This window comes from Vanacampus margaritifer, chromosome 3 (assembly GCF_051991255.1).
Source record: "Vanacampus margaritifer isolate UIUO_Vmar chromosome 3, RoL_Vmar_1.0, whole genome shotgun sequence".
In the NCBI taxonomy this organism is placed as follows: domain Eukaryota; kingdom Metazoa; phylum Chordata; class Actinopteri; order Syngnathiformes; family Syngnathidae; genus Vanacampus; species Vanacampus margaritifer.
This window is the reverse complement of record NC_135434.1, coordinates 3,096,821-3,115,869: the sequence shown is the minus strand read 5'-3', so window position 1 is coordinate 3,115,869 and position 19,049 is coordinate 3,096,821. Positions and strand designations below refer to the sequence as shown.

At 40.3% G+C, this 19,049-nt stretch overlaps 1 protein-coding gene across 1 annotated transcript; it reads right to left on the bottom strand.

The window, feature by feature from the left end:
- Positions 1-994: 994 nt before the first annotated feature.
- LOC144048701 (uncharacterized) lies at positions 995-16,183 on the bottom strand. Its single transcript, XM_077560942.1, has 6 exons — positions 15,802-16,183; positions 14,506-14,526; positions 13,089-14,037; positions 5,960-6,332; positions 4,749-4,851; positions 995-2,534 (listed from the first exon to the last, which is right to left on the bottom strand). Exons 1-6 carry the CDS (start codon positions 16,178-16,180, stop codon positions 1,540-1,542), a joined length of 2,820 nt encoding a protein of 939 aa, XP_077417068.1. The 5' UTR covers positions 16,181-16,183; the 3' UTR covers positions 995-1,539.
- Between the last annotated feature and the right edge of the window lie 2,866 nt (positions 16,184-19,049).

Here is a 19,049-nt window from a genome sequence, read left to right as displayed (position 1 = left end):
TTTGTGTGACACCCACATGGTGTGTTTACACAACAACACGCGTGCTAAAACGGGAATGATCTTGTCTTTGGAAGCTTCACGTACAAATGTTGTTTAAATGTCCTCCATTCACAAAGGGCTGGTTGCAAAAGATATGATGTAATATGCATGCCAGGCCACTAGTTGGCGATGTTATGTACTCGTAAATTAGAAAGAAGAACCATAATAATTGTGCCACATATGTTATTGTGATTTTTATATACTGCTCAATGGCACGCTTGGTAAAATGCATTGTCCAGTAACCAGGAGGTCGCGGGTTCCACTTTTCCATCTAAATGAATGGAGGGTACTTTCAAATAACACATTTCCATATAAATTTAAAGTTCAAGTGTTCTTTTTAATTTCATTCATTTATCTTTCAACTACAATTAATACTTTGTAATTTTCACATAATTTATCTTTCAATTTACTGCATAAGCATTCAGCTATTAGCATTCAGCTATTAGCATTCAGCTATTAGCATTCAGCAATTAAATCAAATAAATTAATCAGGCAGGCACTAGTTTTTACTCTAAAATATTTCTGACACACACTCCTTTTATAAGTCATTAGAGTTCTTTTTCTTTTCTTTTTTTTTGGGATTAAGTTGTCAAACTTTTCCACCATGCTCGCCCACTTTGACAAAGGCAATGAAAAAAAATAATAATCAAATTCCTTGCAATCTAGCAAAAGTTCATCTTTGAAGGAAAACTAGAAATGGCCAAAATGACCCTAAAATGGCAGCTTCCAACCAAAATGGCAGACTATCTGTGTCTGAGTATGACTTCTTGAGACTTTTTTGTGGGTCTAGTCATGATAGATATGTTTACCAATTTCCATGTTGCTAAGTGAAACTCGCTTCAGGGGCTGAATTTTCAAATGTCGAAGTTTCTTCTTTAAATACGGAAATGGACACAATGACGAAAAATGGCTGCTTCAAATCAAAATGTCAGACATGGGCATGAAATGTGAGACATTTTAGGCAAAATCTTATCAAGTTTATTGACATGAGGAACTTGTTTAAATACTTTTGACAATTGAGTAAATCCACGTGCGCAAGCAGAAACAATATACACTGTACAAAGATATTACAACATAAAATGTTCTTTTTGGACCCAAACACCATATTTACATACAGTGACTCACCTATTCGCAGTTTGCCATTCTCAAATTTTCCTACTTGCGTTTTTTGTGCTCTTTCTCTAAAATTACCACAAGATGGCGCCAAAGCCTTGGCTCATAGGAAAGTAGTCATTTGTTTCAAGGGCATATATTGAACTGATGTCTCGATCAAGAGATCAACTAGTGTATCATGGGAAATTTCCGATTTGACTTAATTCCGTCAAAAATATTGTATTTATGACTAATAATTACAACTAAACGCTCTTCCACTAGATGGCAGAATTAAATATGCACTTGTTTCCAGGTTGTAGCCTTAAAAAAATGCAAAACATATGAAGTGGCGTACGAGCATGTTTTGAATATTTGCAGCAACTCGCGGGGTTGGACTGTTTTTCGTTTTCAATGAAACGCTCGACTCATGGCGGGTCTTTTCAAAATGGCCTCCACAGAGAAGGACAGAGACTCGCCGGCGGCCATCTTGGTCCCTCCCGGCTTGGACAGAAAGTCTTTGGCGCACCTGTCGGGGATTTTTCCCACCTGCGCGTCCTTTCCGGAGTTTTCCCTGAGCTTGCGCGCCGCCTCCTGCAGGAGCTCCTTACAGTACGGCGCCCCCCGCAGTTCCGCCATCGCCCCACCGCCGCCCGTGTCGCCCAGCGAGTGTTGGATGAGCGAGTGGAAGGTGGAGTTGACTTTGAGCGAGAACTTGGCGGCATCCTTGGCCGGGAAGGCTTGTCCGAAGCTCCTCTTTGCCGGGTAGAAAGCAGAGTTCTCTCTCGTGGTGGATTTTGCCGCCGCCCTTAGCGGGTCTTGGGGGTCCTGCAGCGAGGCGGCTCGCGAGCCCTCGCCGTCGGCCGCGTCCTGCTCCGGCGGCTGTCTCTCGGCAGGCGCGGTCTTGGGCTCCCACGCCGCCCCGCCGGGCTTCATGTTTTGCACCGCCGTGGCGTTGAAGAGGCACTGGCGGTAGAGCAGTGCGTCACCCAGGTTGGCGGCACCGCGGGGCCACACCACGAAGCCCCCTCGCGGGTAGTGCCGGTACGTGGCGGCCACGCTCACGTTGGACGAGACCAGCTCCACGTTGTTGGCGGCCGCCGGGTACGGCATGGGCACGTCCAAACAGGCGGGGCCCAGGCACATGTCCTTGGGCGGCGCCTCGGGCGAGTACGCCGACTTGTAGGCGTTGTAGTCGACGGCGTGGTGCGCCATGTTGTTGGCGAAGAGCAGCGGCGAGGCCTGACCGCTCTCCAGAAGCTCGCGCTCTTTGTACTCGCGCTCCAGCATGATGCTCTCCAGCTCCTTGTCGGCAAAGGCTCGCCTCTTGCGCATGCGGTCGCTCAGGGGCGGAGGCAGGGACGGGTTCGAGGCCAGGAAGGGATCCGACGGCACCGGGCGGAAACCTGACCATTGGGGGCGGGGGGGGGAACAGGAAACTTTATTAGGGATGCGCCAAGTATATTGATATGTCCGTGTGTAAGATCATCACAGTTCTTTTTTCGCTTTCATGCATCAATTCTTGAGACTTTTTCGTTGTTCTACTCATAATAGACATATCTACCAAATTTCATGTTGCTCAGTGAAATGAACTTGTGGAATTGAATTATAGAATAAATAAATGAACAAATAAATAAATGCAAATGGTGCTACAGAGTTCTTCTTGTTCTTCCTGAGCCTTTTTTGTGGGTCATCTAATGATACACGTCCACCAAATTTTCAAGGAATTGGCTTCTGTGGCTGGATTATTGAGATGGTGCCACAGAGTCCATTTTTGGCCAAAATGGCAGCTTCAAAACAAAATGTCTCTTCCGACTTTGCTTCCTTTGACCTTTTTGTGGATCTACTAATGATAGAAATGTCCACCAAATTTTTTACAAATTGGCTTTTGTGGCTGGATTTAAAAAATAATAATAATTCCAGATGGTGCCCCAGAGTCCATTTTGGCCAAAATGGCAGCTTCAAACCAAAATGTCTTTTCCGACATTGCTTCCTGAGACTTTTTCGTTGTTCTACTCATAATAGACACTATTGATATGTCCATGTGTCATATCATCACATTTCTATTTTCACTTTCAGGCATCAATTCTTGAGACTTTTTTTGTTGTTTTACTCATAATAGATATAACTACCAAATTTCATGTTGCTCAGTGAAATGAACTTGTGCAATTGAATTATAGAATAAATAAATCCAAATGGTGATACCGAGTTCTTTTTGGCCAAAATGGCAGCTTCTCGCCAAAATGTCTTTGCTTCCTGAGACTTTTTTTGTGGGTCATCTAATGATAGACATGTCCACCAAAAAAAAAAAAAAAGGCTTCTGTGGCTGAATTAAAAAAAAAAGAAATTCCAGATGGTGCCCCAGAGTCCATTTTTGGCCAAAATGGCAGCTTCAAAACAAAATGACTCTTCTGACGTTGCTTCCTGAGACTTTTTTTGTGGGTCATCTAATGATACACATGCCTACCAAAAATAATGTTGTGAAGCTCACTTTGGAGCTGAATTTCTTTTTCATTCCAGGAGACCACAAAAACCCTTAAAAATATATTTATTGAATAGCGATGTTGCCACAATCTGTTCACCTGTTGCCCATCAAACATACCCCTTTTTTTTAATTTTAATTCAGCCTCTTTAGCCAGTTCCACTTTGGAATTTGGTAGACGTGACTAGAGACAGCAAAAAAGTCTCAAGAAGTGTTGCCCAATAAGATACTGGAAAGCAGTCATTTTGGCTTTGTAGAGGCCATGTTGGCAATTTTTAGGGTTATTTTCAAATACGAATTTAGAGATTTTGTCCAATAGCCATCAAATTTGAACGATTTGACGACAGATGGGTGGCGCTAAAATGTGTGGGATTTGAGCTTTTCAAAAACATCCACTTTTAGACCTTTTTTTTTATCTGAACATTTTTTTACACTCAAAAAACTAATGGGTTAAAAATAAAATAACCCAACATGGAACAAATCAGCTTTTTGGGCTATTTACTTCCTCCAAAAAGTTGAATCAAATTAAGTTAATAGCAACCCAAGTTTTAGGTTGTTTTGTGGGTAATTTGTTTGACCCAACTTTTTGGGTGAAGTTGGTCTCTCCATTTTTGACCTAATTTGGGTTACTTTTAACCCAACAGTTTTTCATGTGTCAGAAAATGTTCAATTAAAAAAAAAGGGGGTCTAAAAGTGGATGTTTTTGAAAAGGTCAAATTCACCACATTTTAGCGCCACCCATCTGTCATCAAATCGTTATTTCTGACCCAACATTTCTTAGTGTGTTAAAACAGTTGGGTCAAAAACAACCCAATAAGTCAAAAGAGGCCAACAAGTTAGGGTAAAATGTAATGAATAGTAACCCAATTCTTGAGTTGTTTACATTTTGCCTTAAACAAACAAGTCCAAATGTTGAGTCTTTCCCTTTTTAGCCCAATTTGACAACATGCTGCCCATAAATACAGCAATCCAAAGCGTGAAATGACCATTTGTTAAATCAGGACAACAGAAACTCACCACCCTTTAAAACGAATATTAGATTGTAAATAATGATATATACAACAGCTGCTCTCATATGAACTCTTTTTAAAGCCCAAAAGAGGATTGCTGAAATCATGGGTTTTGTTTTGTCTTTTACCTTCGAGGATGCTTTTGGCCAGCAGAGTTGATGGACGAACATGTCTCTGATAGATGGGCCTCCTCTCGGCTGGAATTTGTTTCCCAGACAGGCCTTTTTTGTCCTGATGGATAAAAAAAAAAAAAACATGAAGTCATCCATAAATAAAATGCATTTGTCTCAGATCAAGTCACAGCTGCCATTAAGATATTTTTTTGTCTCACAAACGCGCCTAAATTGAAAAAAAACGTTTCATCGCTAATTCTGAATGCAAAAAAATAAAATAAAATACAAAAAGAACATGTCGGTTTAAACATGTATCATATCTGAAATACTGCCGACATGTCACACGTATCCTAATCCTGTTGGAAATAGATTGGCCGCATAAAAAAAAAAAAAAAGCCAACATTTTGCTATTGATTTTCTCTCAGTCTTTTATTAAAGTCTATCTGATTAACGCTTACTAAATCACATTCAACTAAAACCTCAAACAACCACATTTTCACTGTGAAATTAATCCAACAATATGTTTGATTTAAAATAACAACACAATAAAAAAAAAAAAAGCTAAAGGGAAATCCTCAAATATTATATCAATCATATAATAATCAGTCTTTTTTTTAGGACAAAAAACTTTGAGGCCAATTTTATTTTTTGCAGGGAATATCAGCAAAATAGAAGAACAGAATAGATTATAATGACATTGTTGCAGTCTATGAGTTTGCCAAACTCTTGAAAATACAGCAAATAAATTGACATATGAAAAAAAAAAACTATGCAAAATAAATTGCACTAAATCATGGTGCAAATGTATACACTTTATTTTAGAAGTGTGTAATAATAATGACGTCTACATAAATGTTTAAAGTAAACAATGACACCTAAAATGAGAATCATTTTTTTTATTCCTGCTTAATTAAACAAATGTAAATGTATCATTTTTTCAAAACATTTGAGCAACTGGATGGATGGACGGACGGGTGGATAGATAGATAGATAGATAGATAGATAGATAGATAGATAGATAGATAGATAGATAGATAGATAGATAGATAGATAGAATTTCTAATGCTACTGAATGGAGACGTGTCTCCAAAGTTTTGACTACACGCCAACAAATCAGTTACACATTTACCAAAGTATCCGTACTCGAGTATTTTTGTCCTGCACCTCAGATTTGAACAAGTACAGCATCAATTCCGGCTTGGAATGCCTCCCCCGGCTGCGCTCACCTCGGTGGCCTGCTGCCTCCGGAGCGCCACCTGCGCCGCCATGACCCGCTGCCGCTCCACCACCAGCAGGCAGTTGGCGCACTGGCAGTCCCTCCAGCGGCAGAAGCGTTTGTGGCCCTTGAGGCACGACACCACGCCGTGGTTGCGGCACCGCGCGCACTTGGGCGTGCGGCTCAACTTGCGCTGCAGCTCGCCCGGCTTGGGGGGGGCCGGCAGGGCGTCCCCGCCGCCGACCCGCTCGTGCCGGTGCGGGTGCGGGTGCGGGTGCTGCAGGTTGTCCTCCTCCGTCCGCTCGCTGGCCTCGTCCGCTTCCGCCTCCACGCTCTCCACGTCGATCTCGAACTCGCAACCTTCGGTCATGTTTGCAAGCGCCCTGAGTAATTCGAAGGGGACTTTTTTTTAGTACTTCGTTAATGGATAGTGTGATACAAGATTAACGTTTAAACCACTGACTTGGAACTATGGACGTATTTATCCATTTGAAGTATAGGCTATATATATATTTATTTCGTCTGGAATTCGCTTATTTTGTTTTTAATTTACTACACTCATTTAGTCTGGATTATAATTCAGCACTTTGACAAATATATATAGTTTTTTATATTTACATTTTGGTTAACGTTTTTTTTTTTTTTGCAGAAATGACAGGAAAATACAATACAATTCAAAATATAACCTATTTTAACTTCTATTGGCTTGTTTAAATAGATAGATAGATAGATAGATAGATAGATAGATAGATAGATAGATAGATAGACAGACAGACATAAAGTATATGGCATTATTATTATTTTTCAGTCTGCCATGTTATGATGCAAAATATGCACTGGCATCAGTAATAGATCTTTAGTAAATTCTCATATTTTTCTTCATTTTGAAAAAAAAAAGTTAAGTCACGAATTATGATGCAAACTTCACGAATAAACTTTTTTTTTTTTAAAGTGATGTCAAACAGTGCCGAATATTAAACCAGACGTGAAATATTCATACACAATGTTTAAAATGCACATTTTTTATCAAGACATTATGAGTCAAAACAAAAATATGTTTTTAACTATTCAAATCTGCAGGATTCTAATCCAGACTATATGGATGAATAACGAAAAAGTTATTTTAAGAGTTTTTACTGTTAAGTCCAGAAAATATTAATGATAAATGGCCTACACAAAAACTGAAAACTGAGCATCCAAGAGAGACTAAAATGTCTTAAATTATTCAAAAAATAATTCAAATAAAACAGTATTCATACATGCAACTGATTACTTTTGACATGGATGATTGATTAGTGGCGATACTAACGTAAAGAATAAAAATAAATGTTTACCTCCACGAGTGGACGTTCCCTCCACTCCAAGTGTTTTCCAGCCTGCTGGAAAGCAGCGATCACTTAATTAGCCGTTAATTGGCTGTCTGGTTGTCTGTCCGTGTGTGTTTTTTCTGTCTGTGTCTGTTTGTGTGTGCGCCGACTGAGCCAAGTTTCCTCGTGCAGCGCCAGCTCACCGCAACGCTTCCCATTAGCCACGCCCCCTCTCCTCTGATTGGCTGCCACTTGAACCAAATAGAAAAAAAAACTGACCAATAGGGAGTCTCCTTGTTTCCGGAGGCGTCAAATCTGCTCGGTGAACCTCAACTAAAGGTAACTTGACAGTAAGAACTGCCATAAAATAGTTGTTTAAGTGAACAAATGAAAAAGGGGGTTTAAAATTAACTGGTTTATGTTATAGTGTTTCCAGTAAACATATTTTATAAATAAAGTTCAGTTGAGATTTTTTAAAATATACATTTTATGTTTTAAAATAACATAATCATAGTTTCTCACTTTATTTTTTTAGATTAGTTTCATATATTTTAATGAATGTATAGTTTTTTTGTGTGAATAATAATAATGACATAATTACTGTAACAACAAGATGTGCCCATGTTGACTCAAATTTAGCGCTAATTCACATTAGTTTCTACAATGCATTGTATATGTATAGTGAAGTCATCTAAATGTGTAACAACTGTGCAATAACAGTTAATCTAAGATGTATATGTCATTGTTATCTGTATTTATGTATTTTATTTTATTTAAAATATTTTATTCATTTGTTATTTTTTCATTTGTTATTTTGTTGAAAAAAAATTTCTTTCTTCTTTTATAGTAATTAATTATCATTGATTTTGTTTATTTCCACTTTAAAAAAGAAGCATGCATATTATTTTGCATTGTTTTAAGTATGTATATACAGTACATATTATTAGCAAATATTTATATTAAATAACCCTGAATTAAAAAAAAAAAAGAGTCTAATAACAATGTAACAACTGTGTAATAACCCTCAATATATAAAAACGCTAATGATTACAGCCTGGTGTTCTCTGGGGTCCTAACTCTTCCTCCATGTGTGGAGAAAGGGAGGGTTGAGTGTGTTTTTTTGGGGTGGCGGGGAGGATGAAGACCTGCAGGTGCAGCTTGACTCTCCACTTGGTCTCTTAATTTACGACGGGGGTTACGAGTGGCCACCCCACGCTGCAGTTTCCAAGCTAGGAATGCTTTGATCCGATGATTCCAGGCCACGGCTCAGGTCGGAGGGATGAGCTCGTCACCAGAGTCCGGACACCTCCAGGTGTAACGTGTTCTCTGTGGTTCATTAAGGACCCCTGGGATGATACTTTGAAGGAATTCCTGGCATTTTTTTTTTTTGGTACATTAAAAAGTTACACCAGGAAATGTGGGACAGCCTGTAGACCATGAAGGTCTTCCAGAGGTCCTCGTGCAGGGTCTCAATTTCGTTGAGAGAGTGAGTACTGGATTCTCAATAAAACTCCGCCTGTGAGTCCCCCATGAGGGCAAAGCCAAGTTTTGACCGTTTTTATTAGAGGACATGCTACTGATGTGAAGGCCTCTGCCAGGGTTTCATGGACTTTTTCCAGCTACAGGACCATCTTACAAATAGAGATCCTCTTGTCATGTTTTGGTTCTGTGGGGGTTAGGGTTTTTGTTTGTTATCGGTGTTCTTGTTTTTGTCTGTGGTTGGTGTTTTTTTGTCTTGTGTTCCTGGTTTCTTCCCTTATTATGTCTAACCACGTTCACCTGTGTGTCTGTCTTCCCTTCCCCAGGTGTGTCTCATTAGTGTTGGTGTATTTAGTCTGTTGTGCATAGCCTATATTATGTGTGGAAGTTTGTGCGTCAAGTCTTTGTCACCGCCAAGTAGCCTTCACCACAGCCAAGTCATTGTCACGGCTAACCAAGTCGTCATCGTCTCAGCTAGCCAAGTCATCATTTTAACAGCTAGCCAAGTCGTCATTGCCACAGTCAAGTCAAGGCAAATCAGGTCTTGTCACGTCACGTCCAGTTGTGGCGACCAGTCCACTCAAGTCCTGTCCAGTCATGGCGACCTGTCTACTCACGTCCTGTCCAGTCGCGGCGACCAGTCCACTCACGCCTTGTCCAGTCGCGGCGACCAGTCCACTCAAGTCCTGTCCAGTCGTGGCGACCAGTCCACTCACGCCCTGTCCAGTTGTGGCGACCAGTCCACTCAAGTCCTGTCTAGTCGCGGCGACCAGTTCACTCAAGTCCTGTCCAGTCGTGGCGACCAGTCCACTCACGCCCTGTCCAGTCGCGGCGACCAGTCCACTCACGTCCTGTCCAGTCGCGGTGACCAGTCCACTCACGCCCTGTCCAGTTGTGGCGACCAGTCCACTCAAGTCCTGTCCAGTCATGGCGACCAGTCCACTCATGTCCTGTCCAGTTGTGGCGACCAGTCCACTCAAGTCCTGTCCAGTCGTGGCGACCAATCCACTCAAGTCCTGTCCAGTCGTGGCGACCAGTCCACTCACGCCCTGTCCAGTCGCGGCGACCAGTCCACTCACGTCCTGTCACGGCGACCAGTCCACTCACGCCCTGTCCAGTCGTGGCGACCAGTCCACTCATGTCATGTCCAGTCGTGGCGACCAGTTGACTCACATCCAGTCCAGTAATGGTGACCAGTCCACTCAAGTCTGCATGATTGTCTGCTCACCTTTCTCCCTATGGTTAATAAAAGTAGCACGCACTGCACTTGATTTCTGTTTCCCTGCATTTGCGTCCACCATCCCTCATCCACTCATGTTCCCTCAAGACATCCTCTTCTACTTGAATTACTTTCTCAAGAATCTGGGACCCGATTAAAATTGAACCAAGATGCATTTGGGCCTACCCTGGCTTTTGGAGATACACAATCAAGACTTGAGTAACCACAGCTAATGTTGACTTTTTGGTCAGATGTCTGTCAGATTCTTAAAGAGATTCAAAAGAGTCTAAGAAATGGTTCATTGGCACTTGAAGGGGTTCCAGGTCAGGTTAAAGAAGATTTGGGGATTCTCGTGGTGGTTCAAATGAGTCTTTGACGGGTTTATTGACTCTTGTGGTGCAGTGTTGTTGAATGGGTCTTGAACCCTTTTCTAAGTTCCAGACGTCTCTGAGAATCGCGAAAAGGTCTAGGAAACGTGGTATTTTTGACAATATGAAGTCCCACAAAAGTTTCATTTGCATGTTGGACTGCAAATATTGCAAATGTTCGTAACCTGTAAAGACACACACCGAGGTGAAATGGCACTTAATCACATGTGGCGTTCCTGATTGAAAGAGCAGCATCTCGTTGGAAGCGTCCCGCTGAGAAGGAGGAGGAGGTGCACAGAGGAGCACTGTTATGCTAATTAGGCCGTGATGGACCCACAACACATGCTCTTAAGGACATAAGCAGACGTCTCAAGTACTTTGACACCTCCACCCTGACCTGGCACCAGTTAAAACACAACATTCAACAAAAATCAGCTTTGAACACTTCAATCTGTTGTTGATTTTATGTTTCTTGTTTGTTTTATTGTTTGTATTTGTTGTTGTATTTGTTTATTTTGTGTGTTTAAGAAAACAGTATTCAATCCACTGGGCCCTTCAGCATTACCTGTTTGTGATGTATTTTTAAATATACATTGAAGGGGGTGGGGGATAGAAATTAAATTTGTATCGTTATAAACTCTCAAAATATTATTTGAATTGGTGCAAAATAAAGTTTCATGTTCAGCTTTTGTTGTAAGTGAGCTCTTTTCATAATAATGAAAAACGTCAAATGTCATGTTGACGTGTAAGCACTAGATGTCAGACTAAAGCAAGTAAACAACTCATATGTACTGACACATGCGGTGTAAACATTTCACCAGCAGATGGCAGCATTTGTCATCTTATTTGAATGGAAGAACACCAGCCATGCTCAATGTCGCCTGACCTGTGGAATGCGTTCAAAATATTCAAATATGACAATCATAAAAAATAGACTATATAATAACAATAATAATGACGATGATAATCATACGAATGATAAAACAATGATATAGTCTTGTATTCTGTAAGCCTTTTTTGTTTTTGTTTTTTTAAGATGGCGATGCCTTGTCTGAGCTGTAATGGCGCCACCTAGTGGACAAGAAGACCACGTTGGCTGGAGGTGAGTCACGTGCCAAAACATGTTGTTATTTTTTTTAAACTTGCGATCTCCGTTATGTAAATCTTAAAGTAATATATGTCCAACAGTTCTTTGTTAGGCTTTTATTTTGGACGTTGGCCCTCGCAGTGCGTTGGTGACGTGTTTGTGCATAATGAAAGATTATTGTGATCTAGGCTGGCCTCCCGCGGTTCATATTGCCATCACATACGGTTGCCGTCAAAAAAAATTGTTCATTTAATACGCTAAAAATATCACTATATCAGTATAAAATATCACTAAAGATGGAGGAGGCCACAATTTTTTATTTATCAGCGCAACCAGGGGGGCCTCGCACTTCCTAATCAGATGTATGACAAAAGTGCCTTTTAAAAAAAGGTCAAAATATGTGCGTATGATTGTTTTGATATTGAACAAATGTACAGACCAGGATCTTATATATTAAGACACTGTACCTGGGTATATCACTATTAATCATTGTTTTTGAAGGACACAAATTTAGTTATTCCAGATGCACTGTCAACTGTTTTTTCAATTATTTTTTTTATGGCTCTTTGTTTACTTTTGATCGATGTTGTAGTGGCAACTTAGGTTCCAAGCTTTCACGGCTGATAAGCAAAGTAGGCAAATGGGTTTGTGTTTAAATTCGATTAATTTATAATCTGCCTCTGAAATACTTTTTTTTTTTAATTTTATTTACGAATTTGGTCCTGCTTCTTCCCCACTATGTCTTCTTCTCTGGTCTCGGACTTGGAGGTGTTCTCATCTGCCATCTAGTGGCGAACATAAAATTAAAAATGCTTTGCGACAGTAAACATTTTTAGTAGAGCTGTCAAACGATACCATTTTTTAATCAGATTAATCACATTTTAAAATTCTAATTATGCACAATTAATCGCGTAATTAAAAAAAGGCTTTTTTTTAATCAACATTTCTCACCCACCAAATTTAAAGAGCACCGTTTATGTGTGTTGTTTTGACATTTAATGTAATGAGGAAGTCTTCAACATTTTTTGATGCACTGCACACGCTCATCCTCTTCTTTTTCTAATCAATGAATTACTTATAATAGTAATTCATTGATTAGAAAAATAATTAAAAATGGGGACAAAATGACCCCGATATTTTGACATGAACATTTATTGAATGCTTTACTTTAATGCATGTTATGATGCTTATTGCTCAAACAAATCTGTGTTACCTTAAACGTAGCCATCCGCTGCCATGCTAAAGGATAATCTATGGTCAAAATTAATAGTGCGATTAATTAATAAATTTTAGTTCATGATTAATGTGATCTTTTTTTGTGATTAATTAATCAATGAATGCTTTTACTTTGACAACACAAATTTTTAGTTTTAAAAATCAATTGAGGGCCATCCGTTTTTAATTGTGGGTTTTTAGCTTTGAATTTTAATGTTTAAATAGTGTACAAAATGGAGGTCGTGGCTGTACAAAATGGAGGTCGTAGCTGAGCCTTACGAAAGCAACATTTGACACAGTTTACATTTCCAGTGTTTGTTTATTATTCACACGCAACACATGCTCACAATCATGACAACATGCTGACAGGAAGTAGACGTCGAGCTTTGTACATTCACAAGTGGCGCTCACTTCATTGTTTGTCGGGTCCAGTCCAAACAAACCAAAAAGCGTTCTAGCCGGACGAGTTCATGATCCGCGAGTCGGCAGAATCCGAGCGTTCCTCGTAATCCTCGTCGGGCGAGTACAAACCCGCCGCCTTGGCCCCGGGCCCGCAGACCTCGCCCTCCTGGATGCTGCCACGGGGTTCGTCACTGACTCTGGGGTGGTGCTGGTGTAAGAGCGAGGCCCCCCGGAAGACGGAGCCCCCCGAGGCCGGGCCAAAGGGCGACACGTATTGGGCGGCGGCGGCAGAACGTAGCTGGTACTGCTGCTGCAGGGCCATGGTGTTCCACAGGGTCACGTCGTTGGGCACCAAGGCGCCGCCCGGGCCCCGGGTCAGGGAGTTGCGCAGCACAAGCGGGTAGCGCGGATGCTGCAGTGGGACCCCCAAGGCGCCCACTGAGGGCGACTCGGACGTGAAGCGTAGAGAGTCCGGCACCCTGAAGGCGGAGCCCACTGACCACTTGGTGGAGGACGTCACCGGGTGGTAGGAGCCCAGGCCGTGCTCGAAAGGGTGCCCGCCCGGCGGAAGCACCAGGGGGTCCGGGTGGGAGTCCGGGTGCGGGTGCGCGCCGCCGTCCGGGCCCCGGCTGGACAACAGCACCTCGATTGCGCCCACCAGGTCACCACCGCAACCCCGGAGGATGAGCTCCAGAACAGGCGCCTTGTGACCCGGAAAGATCTTCTTGAGGACCTCCAGGGGGGGCCGGTTGGCCCTGAGGTTGAAGGGCAGGTTGACGGAGCCGGCCAGACCCTCGATCAGTACCCCCCGGCCTACTGGACTGGCGGGGCTCTTCTGAGGGCTCTCGGCAGCTTTGGCCTCCTTCTCCCCCGGGTGGCCGTCAGGGGGGTCCGGGGTGTAACAGGAGTTTGGTTTGGAACCTTCTGGGGAGCTCACCTGATCTTGGTCCCGTTCACCGGGGCTTCCCCCGGTCTCGGCACCGGACATGTCCCCACCGCCGTCCTCTGGAGCTTCTGCAAAACAGGAAGCAACACTTTTTTCTTTTTTTTTTAACTCGCATTACAAGTTTTTATAGTTGTTGTTTTTTGTGACATGCAAATTTTATGATGAACCTTGTGAAGTCTGCCTAGCAACAAGTGACCACCCAATCCTTACCAAATTGGGTGGGGAGGAAATAGAATTTTAGGTAGATATATGTTTTTGTGTTGCTAACAATAAATCACAAATTATTGGTTTTGGATGAAAGTTTTGTGCATGGTGAAAACAAATTAGAATTTAATTAATAAAATGCAAATTAGGCAATAAAAGCGTTTTTTGTATACGACAATGCATTTGTTTTTACATTAACTTAAATGTGTTGATTTTCGTGTAACAATGTATTTTTAGACATTTTTGACATTAAATGTTTCATATATTTTTGACCTAAGAATGCTTTTTATTTTATGTAGATAATAATTGTAATATATTTTCCATATTACGTTCCTTGCACAGAATTGTTTCTACACGCAACAATATATTTCTGTGCTTATTGCATTTGTATTGACTAAATGTTCTTCTTGAATCCTGGCAGATGCATAAAAAATGTTGAAATCACGTGTCTTAATGACAATTTATGTTTATATAAAGTTTGTCCTCTGCTCAACGTGCCGATTGTATCAAAACATCAACTGTTGCCTAGCAACATTTGATCTCAAGATGCGAGAAATATGAAAACAACTGTATCGCTTTTCACTATCTGTTGGATTGCAATCGTTTTGAATCCTCTTAGATGCGCAAAACAACAACAAAAACGTCAAGCATTTAACAATTAACATTTTTTTTTCAAGGTACCCGGAACATCTAAGTACTTCTTTTTTTTTTACGTTTTTTTATACAGGTTAATAAAAGAAGTGAGCAATACAATGTGCAATTCAAATCCTGTAGGACTCAGAGATTTCATTTATATTTGAAAATGAACATTTCGATAGGCCTTGTGTCTATTTGTCCTTTTAAAGCCGAGTGTGACATAAAAACAATAAATAAATAAATAAAAACAACAACAACATGACATAGACTCATATAATCCAGGTCACCTTTTATTTCATGTATTTATTTATTTTACATTGTTTAATGTAACGAATAAATTAAGTTAACGTATATAGGCCTATTTCACATTTTGTTTATCCCCAAATGGCAATTATTACAGACAACAATGTCATTTTTGCATGTACTTATGTGTTTTTTTTTAAGATGATGAAATAAACTAAATGTCATCCTCACGCTCCTAAAATATATTTTACTTTAACTAATGTAAAATATTTGTTTGGTTACGCAAGAAAATACATTACAACTTACATATTACAATGACAATTAAATATCGTTTTAAATGATGTGCTTTAGACGTGAAATACAGTTTAGTTTTGTTTGTATGTGTTTATAATAATATGCATTGCATCATCAATGTAATTTGAATATGCTTTTTATAAGAAGAAATGCAGAATTTGGTCCACGTTTCTTCACCAATGTTGAAACTATTTTTTATTTTTTACAATGTTACAAAAATCATAAAATCAATCCAGTTTTTGTTTTGTTATAAGAAACACATTGAAACGTGTTAGAATGTGAATATAATCCAAAAGCTATATTTTTCTTTCTTTAACTCTAAAATGTCTTTTCAGTGCTAATCGGTATGACGAAAGGCGCCTGCACTAAAAACGACTCCAAAGAAGCAAAAGTCACCTGAATGAATCCAAAAGAAGTCTTTCCAAAGTGTTGACATGCAATTGCGTCCTCACCTCGCCCTTCCTCCGCGCTCCTCCACCTGGCTTCGGGTTCGCCGGTGGCCGCCGCCGCCCCCACCGCCACCGCCGCCGGCGCGGGCCCCTCGGCGGGCACGACCCTGAGGGCCTCCGGGATGAGGCTGTCCAGGCTCTCGTTGGCCTGCTGCCGGCGCAGGGCCACCTGGGCGGCCATGACGCGCTGCCGCTCGATGATGAGGATGCACTTGTCGCACGCGCAGTCCTTGAAGCGGCAGTACCTCTTGTGGCCCTTGAGCCACGACAGCACGCCGTGGTTTCGGCAGCGCGCGCACTTGGGCGTCCGCTGGAGGGGCGCCCGCGGCGGCTGCGACACCGGCGCGCCCACGTACAAGTAGGGAGAGCCGTAGCCGTTCATCGCCCCGCCGGTTCCCCAACTGGAATGGAAGGTGGCGCTTGCTTGTCACGCGCTCAAGGTGAGAGGGGCCAGAGAGAGGGGACCGGGTGGCGTGGTTGGGGGGGGGACTGATAACACACGCCCACCCGGCTGTCAATCAAAACGTGCACGTGATCTTTACGTCTTTTTTGAAACGGCTCAATAAAAACGTGTTGTTTTTGTCTCGTGGAAACTATTTTTTTTTAGCACATTTCTTTTTCCAAAACAGCTTAACTTATTCCAGGAAATGTGCAAAAAAAATATACACTTTGTAAATTTTATTTTATATGACCCCTATTAGTAAAAATAAATAAATAATAATAATAAAGGAATTAGGTCACAAGTGAACATGAAAAAAATTCCGTCATAATATTTGTTTGTTATTCCATCCATCCATCCATCCATTTTCTTGGCCGCTTTTCCTCACAAGGGTCGCGGGGGTGCTGGAGCCTATCCCAGCTGGCCTTTTATGTATATTTTAATTAGTGAGAAATTAAAAAAAAATCTAACCAATTAATTAATTACATTAAATCAATGAATCTATTAAAAATAGAAAATACATATGGTAAGGGGTGAATTAGGGCCTGACCAATATTATTTTTTGTTTTTGTTTTTTCCCTACGCCAATGCAGATTCCATTATTTGGCAGGATAAAATTCCAATAACTGATGAATCGGCTGATTAATAAAAATAAAAAAATGTAATAATCATAAAATAACATTTTTTGGTCACTTACGATATTAAATACATGCAGAATGTTTGACTGTTTTACGATAGATGTTTAAATGTCATATTTTTGTAATATGTCGATGCATGTTTTAAAAAATCAGCAAAAATTAGCAAAGGTATTTTTGTTATTTTTAATCATTTTGAAATTATTATAGCCGATTAATCTGTCAGGCCCAAGTATTAATATTATTATGTACATCATTATGAGCTGGTGGGCCTTTTACATTTTAGTCTATATCTGTTTTTTTTTTTGTTTTCCCCCAGGTTGGTTAGTTGAGAATCATTTCTCATTTACAAAGACGACCTGGCCAAGAAGCAGCAGCGTCTGATGTTTTATGTGGTTTGAGAATAGCATCAAATTCCCCATAAGGTAAGGACATTATTTATATATCTTATTTCTTTGTCACGTTAAAATATATAACTGGGAGTATACTTTAAAAAAAAACGTGAAGAGCGTTTTATTATTCATTAAAAAAAAACCTGTATTGAAAAATCCCCAAACTCCTTTTAATGGGGTTTAATGTGGATGATGTCATGCATTATTCACTCGTAAATTAGGAGAGAGGGGTGAAAAGTTTAAAAATCCTCGACCCATATCCCTATTAGAAATGTACACATTCTCTCCGGCCTTCCACTCCAGGCCGCCATGAAGCATGTTGGAAACACTTAAGTTGTCATTCACACCATCTTGCTCCCCAGCAAATAATCGGCTATTAAACTCCACCGAATAAACAAGCAATTCAATTGGAAATCATCTGCAACTTTTACAACTTGTCCGCTTTTCATGCATGGCTGTGAATGGAGAAGTGAGTGGGATCTTAATGGAAGCGGGCAGTTTATTCAAGCACAAAATGGGATGATGCGTCGTTGCTGGGCGGCCAATCAAGTGCGGCCATTAAGCTTTTAATTGGAAAATGGCCCAGCACCTTTTCAAGGTGACGAGACGGGTCTGGATGCTCACTTCCGGACTTTCTGACCTGTCAGGCAAGGCGGCCACGCTGGCACTAGAGGAAAAATATACATATGAGAGGAAGGGATTATTTCATTCTGCATTCGGGAAAACGAAAAGTTCATTCTACTGTTTAATAAAAGGGCTAATATTTACAAAAAAATAATAAAAGTATTTTTAGTATTTTATAATGTGGCTTAGTATTTATTCAATGTGGATGATTTATTGAACAAATAGATGAAATGTGAATTTATATATATATATATATATATATATATATATATATATATATATATATATATATATATATATATATATATATCAAACCTTTGATCAATCAATGATTACAAAAATAATGTGGAAAATATTAAATAGATGTCACGCTGCAGTATTAAATGTGGTTGATTCGTTGAAAACAAATAATTAAATATTTACCACATATTTAAAAAAATCTCCAAGGAAATAAAATATATAATTACAAAAATATTAATACTGTACTTTTTTTTTTTTACCTCCACTGTTAAAAGAGGATGAATTGTTAAAAAAATATTAAAAAATATTTAGAATAATAGATATTATTTTGAATATTTTTTATATATAGTTTATAAACATTCAAATAAGCCAAATTGAAAAATAAAAATAATATTTTCAGTAAAATAAAGAATAATAAAACTTTTGATTTAGTTGACATGTTTTTACAATATTACACTTAAGTTTACTGTCAAGAATAAAATAAAGACAATTACATGTGCATTTAAAACATCCTCATAACTTTACCTCAGGAACATCCACTTAGCCAAACGCTAACAGACAATGCAAAACGCCATAGACAGGCTAGCAAATAGCATCAGTGTCACGGTTTCATAACCCTCAGTTATTTGAACATATTTTAAACTTTGCATTACTTAAAAGGTTGCGTTCCTGGTGGTTTGACCCTGAAACGTGTTCGGGGGGCTTTGGGGATCCCAACAAAATGGAGGTGGGCCACGGGAAGAAGATGGCCATCATTAGGAGGAGCTGATTGCGGGGCGGGGCTCGTTGTCACATGGCGACTGATTTAAGGGTCCCCGGGGGAGCAATATTGCCCACGCGTCTCAATTGAGTTTGATCACATTCGCATTCATGCTTGCAGATTCGCACACATGCAATTGTCATGATAGGATACCAAAAAAA

Coding starts and splice junctions, on each gene's coding strand:
- LOC144048701 (XM_077560942.1), bottom strand. CDS start 16,180: ATGAACGGCTACGGCTCTCCCTACTTGTACGTGGGCGCGCCGGTGTCG. Junction 14,038..14,505: donor AACAATTCTGTGCAAGGAAC/GTAATATGGAAA, acceptor GTTTTGCAGAAG/CTCCAGAGGACGGCGGTGGG. Junction 4,852..5,959: donor GGAGGCAGCAGGCCACCGAG/GTGAGCGCAGCC, acceptor TTTATCCATCAG/GACAAAAAAGGCCTGTCTGG.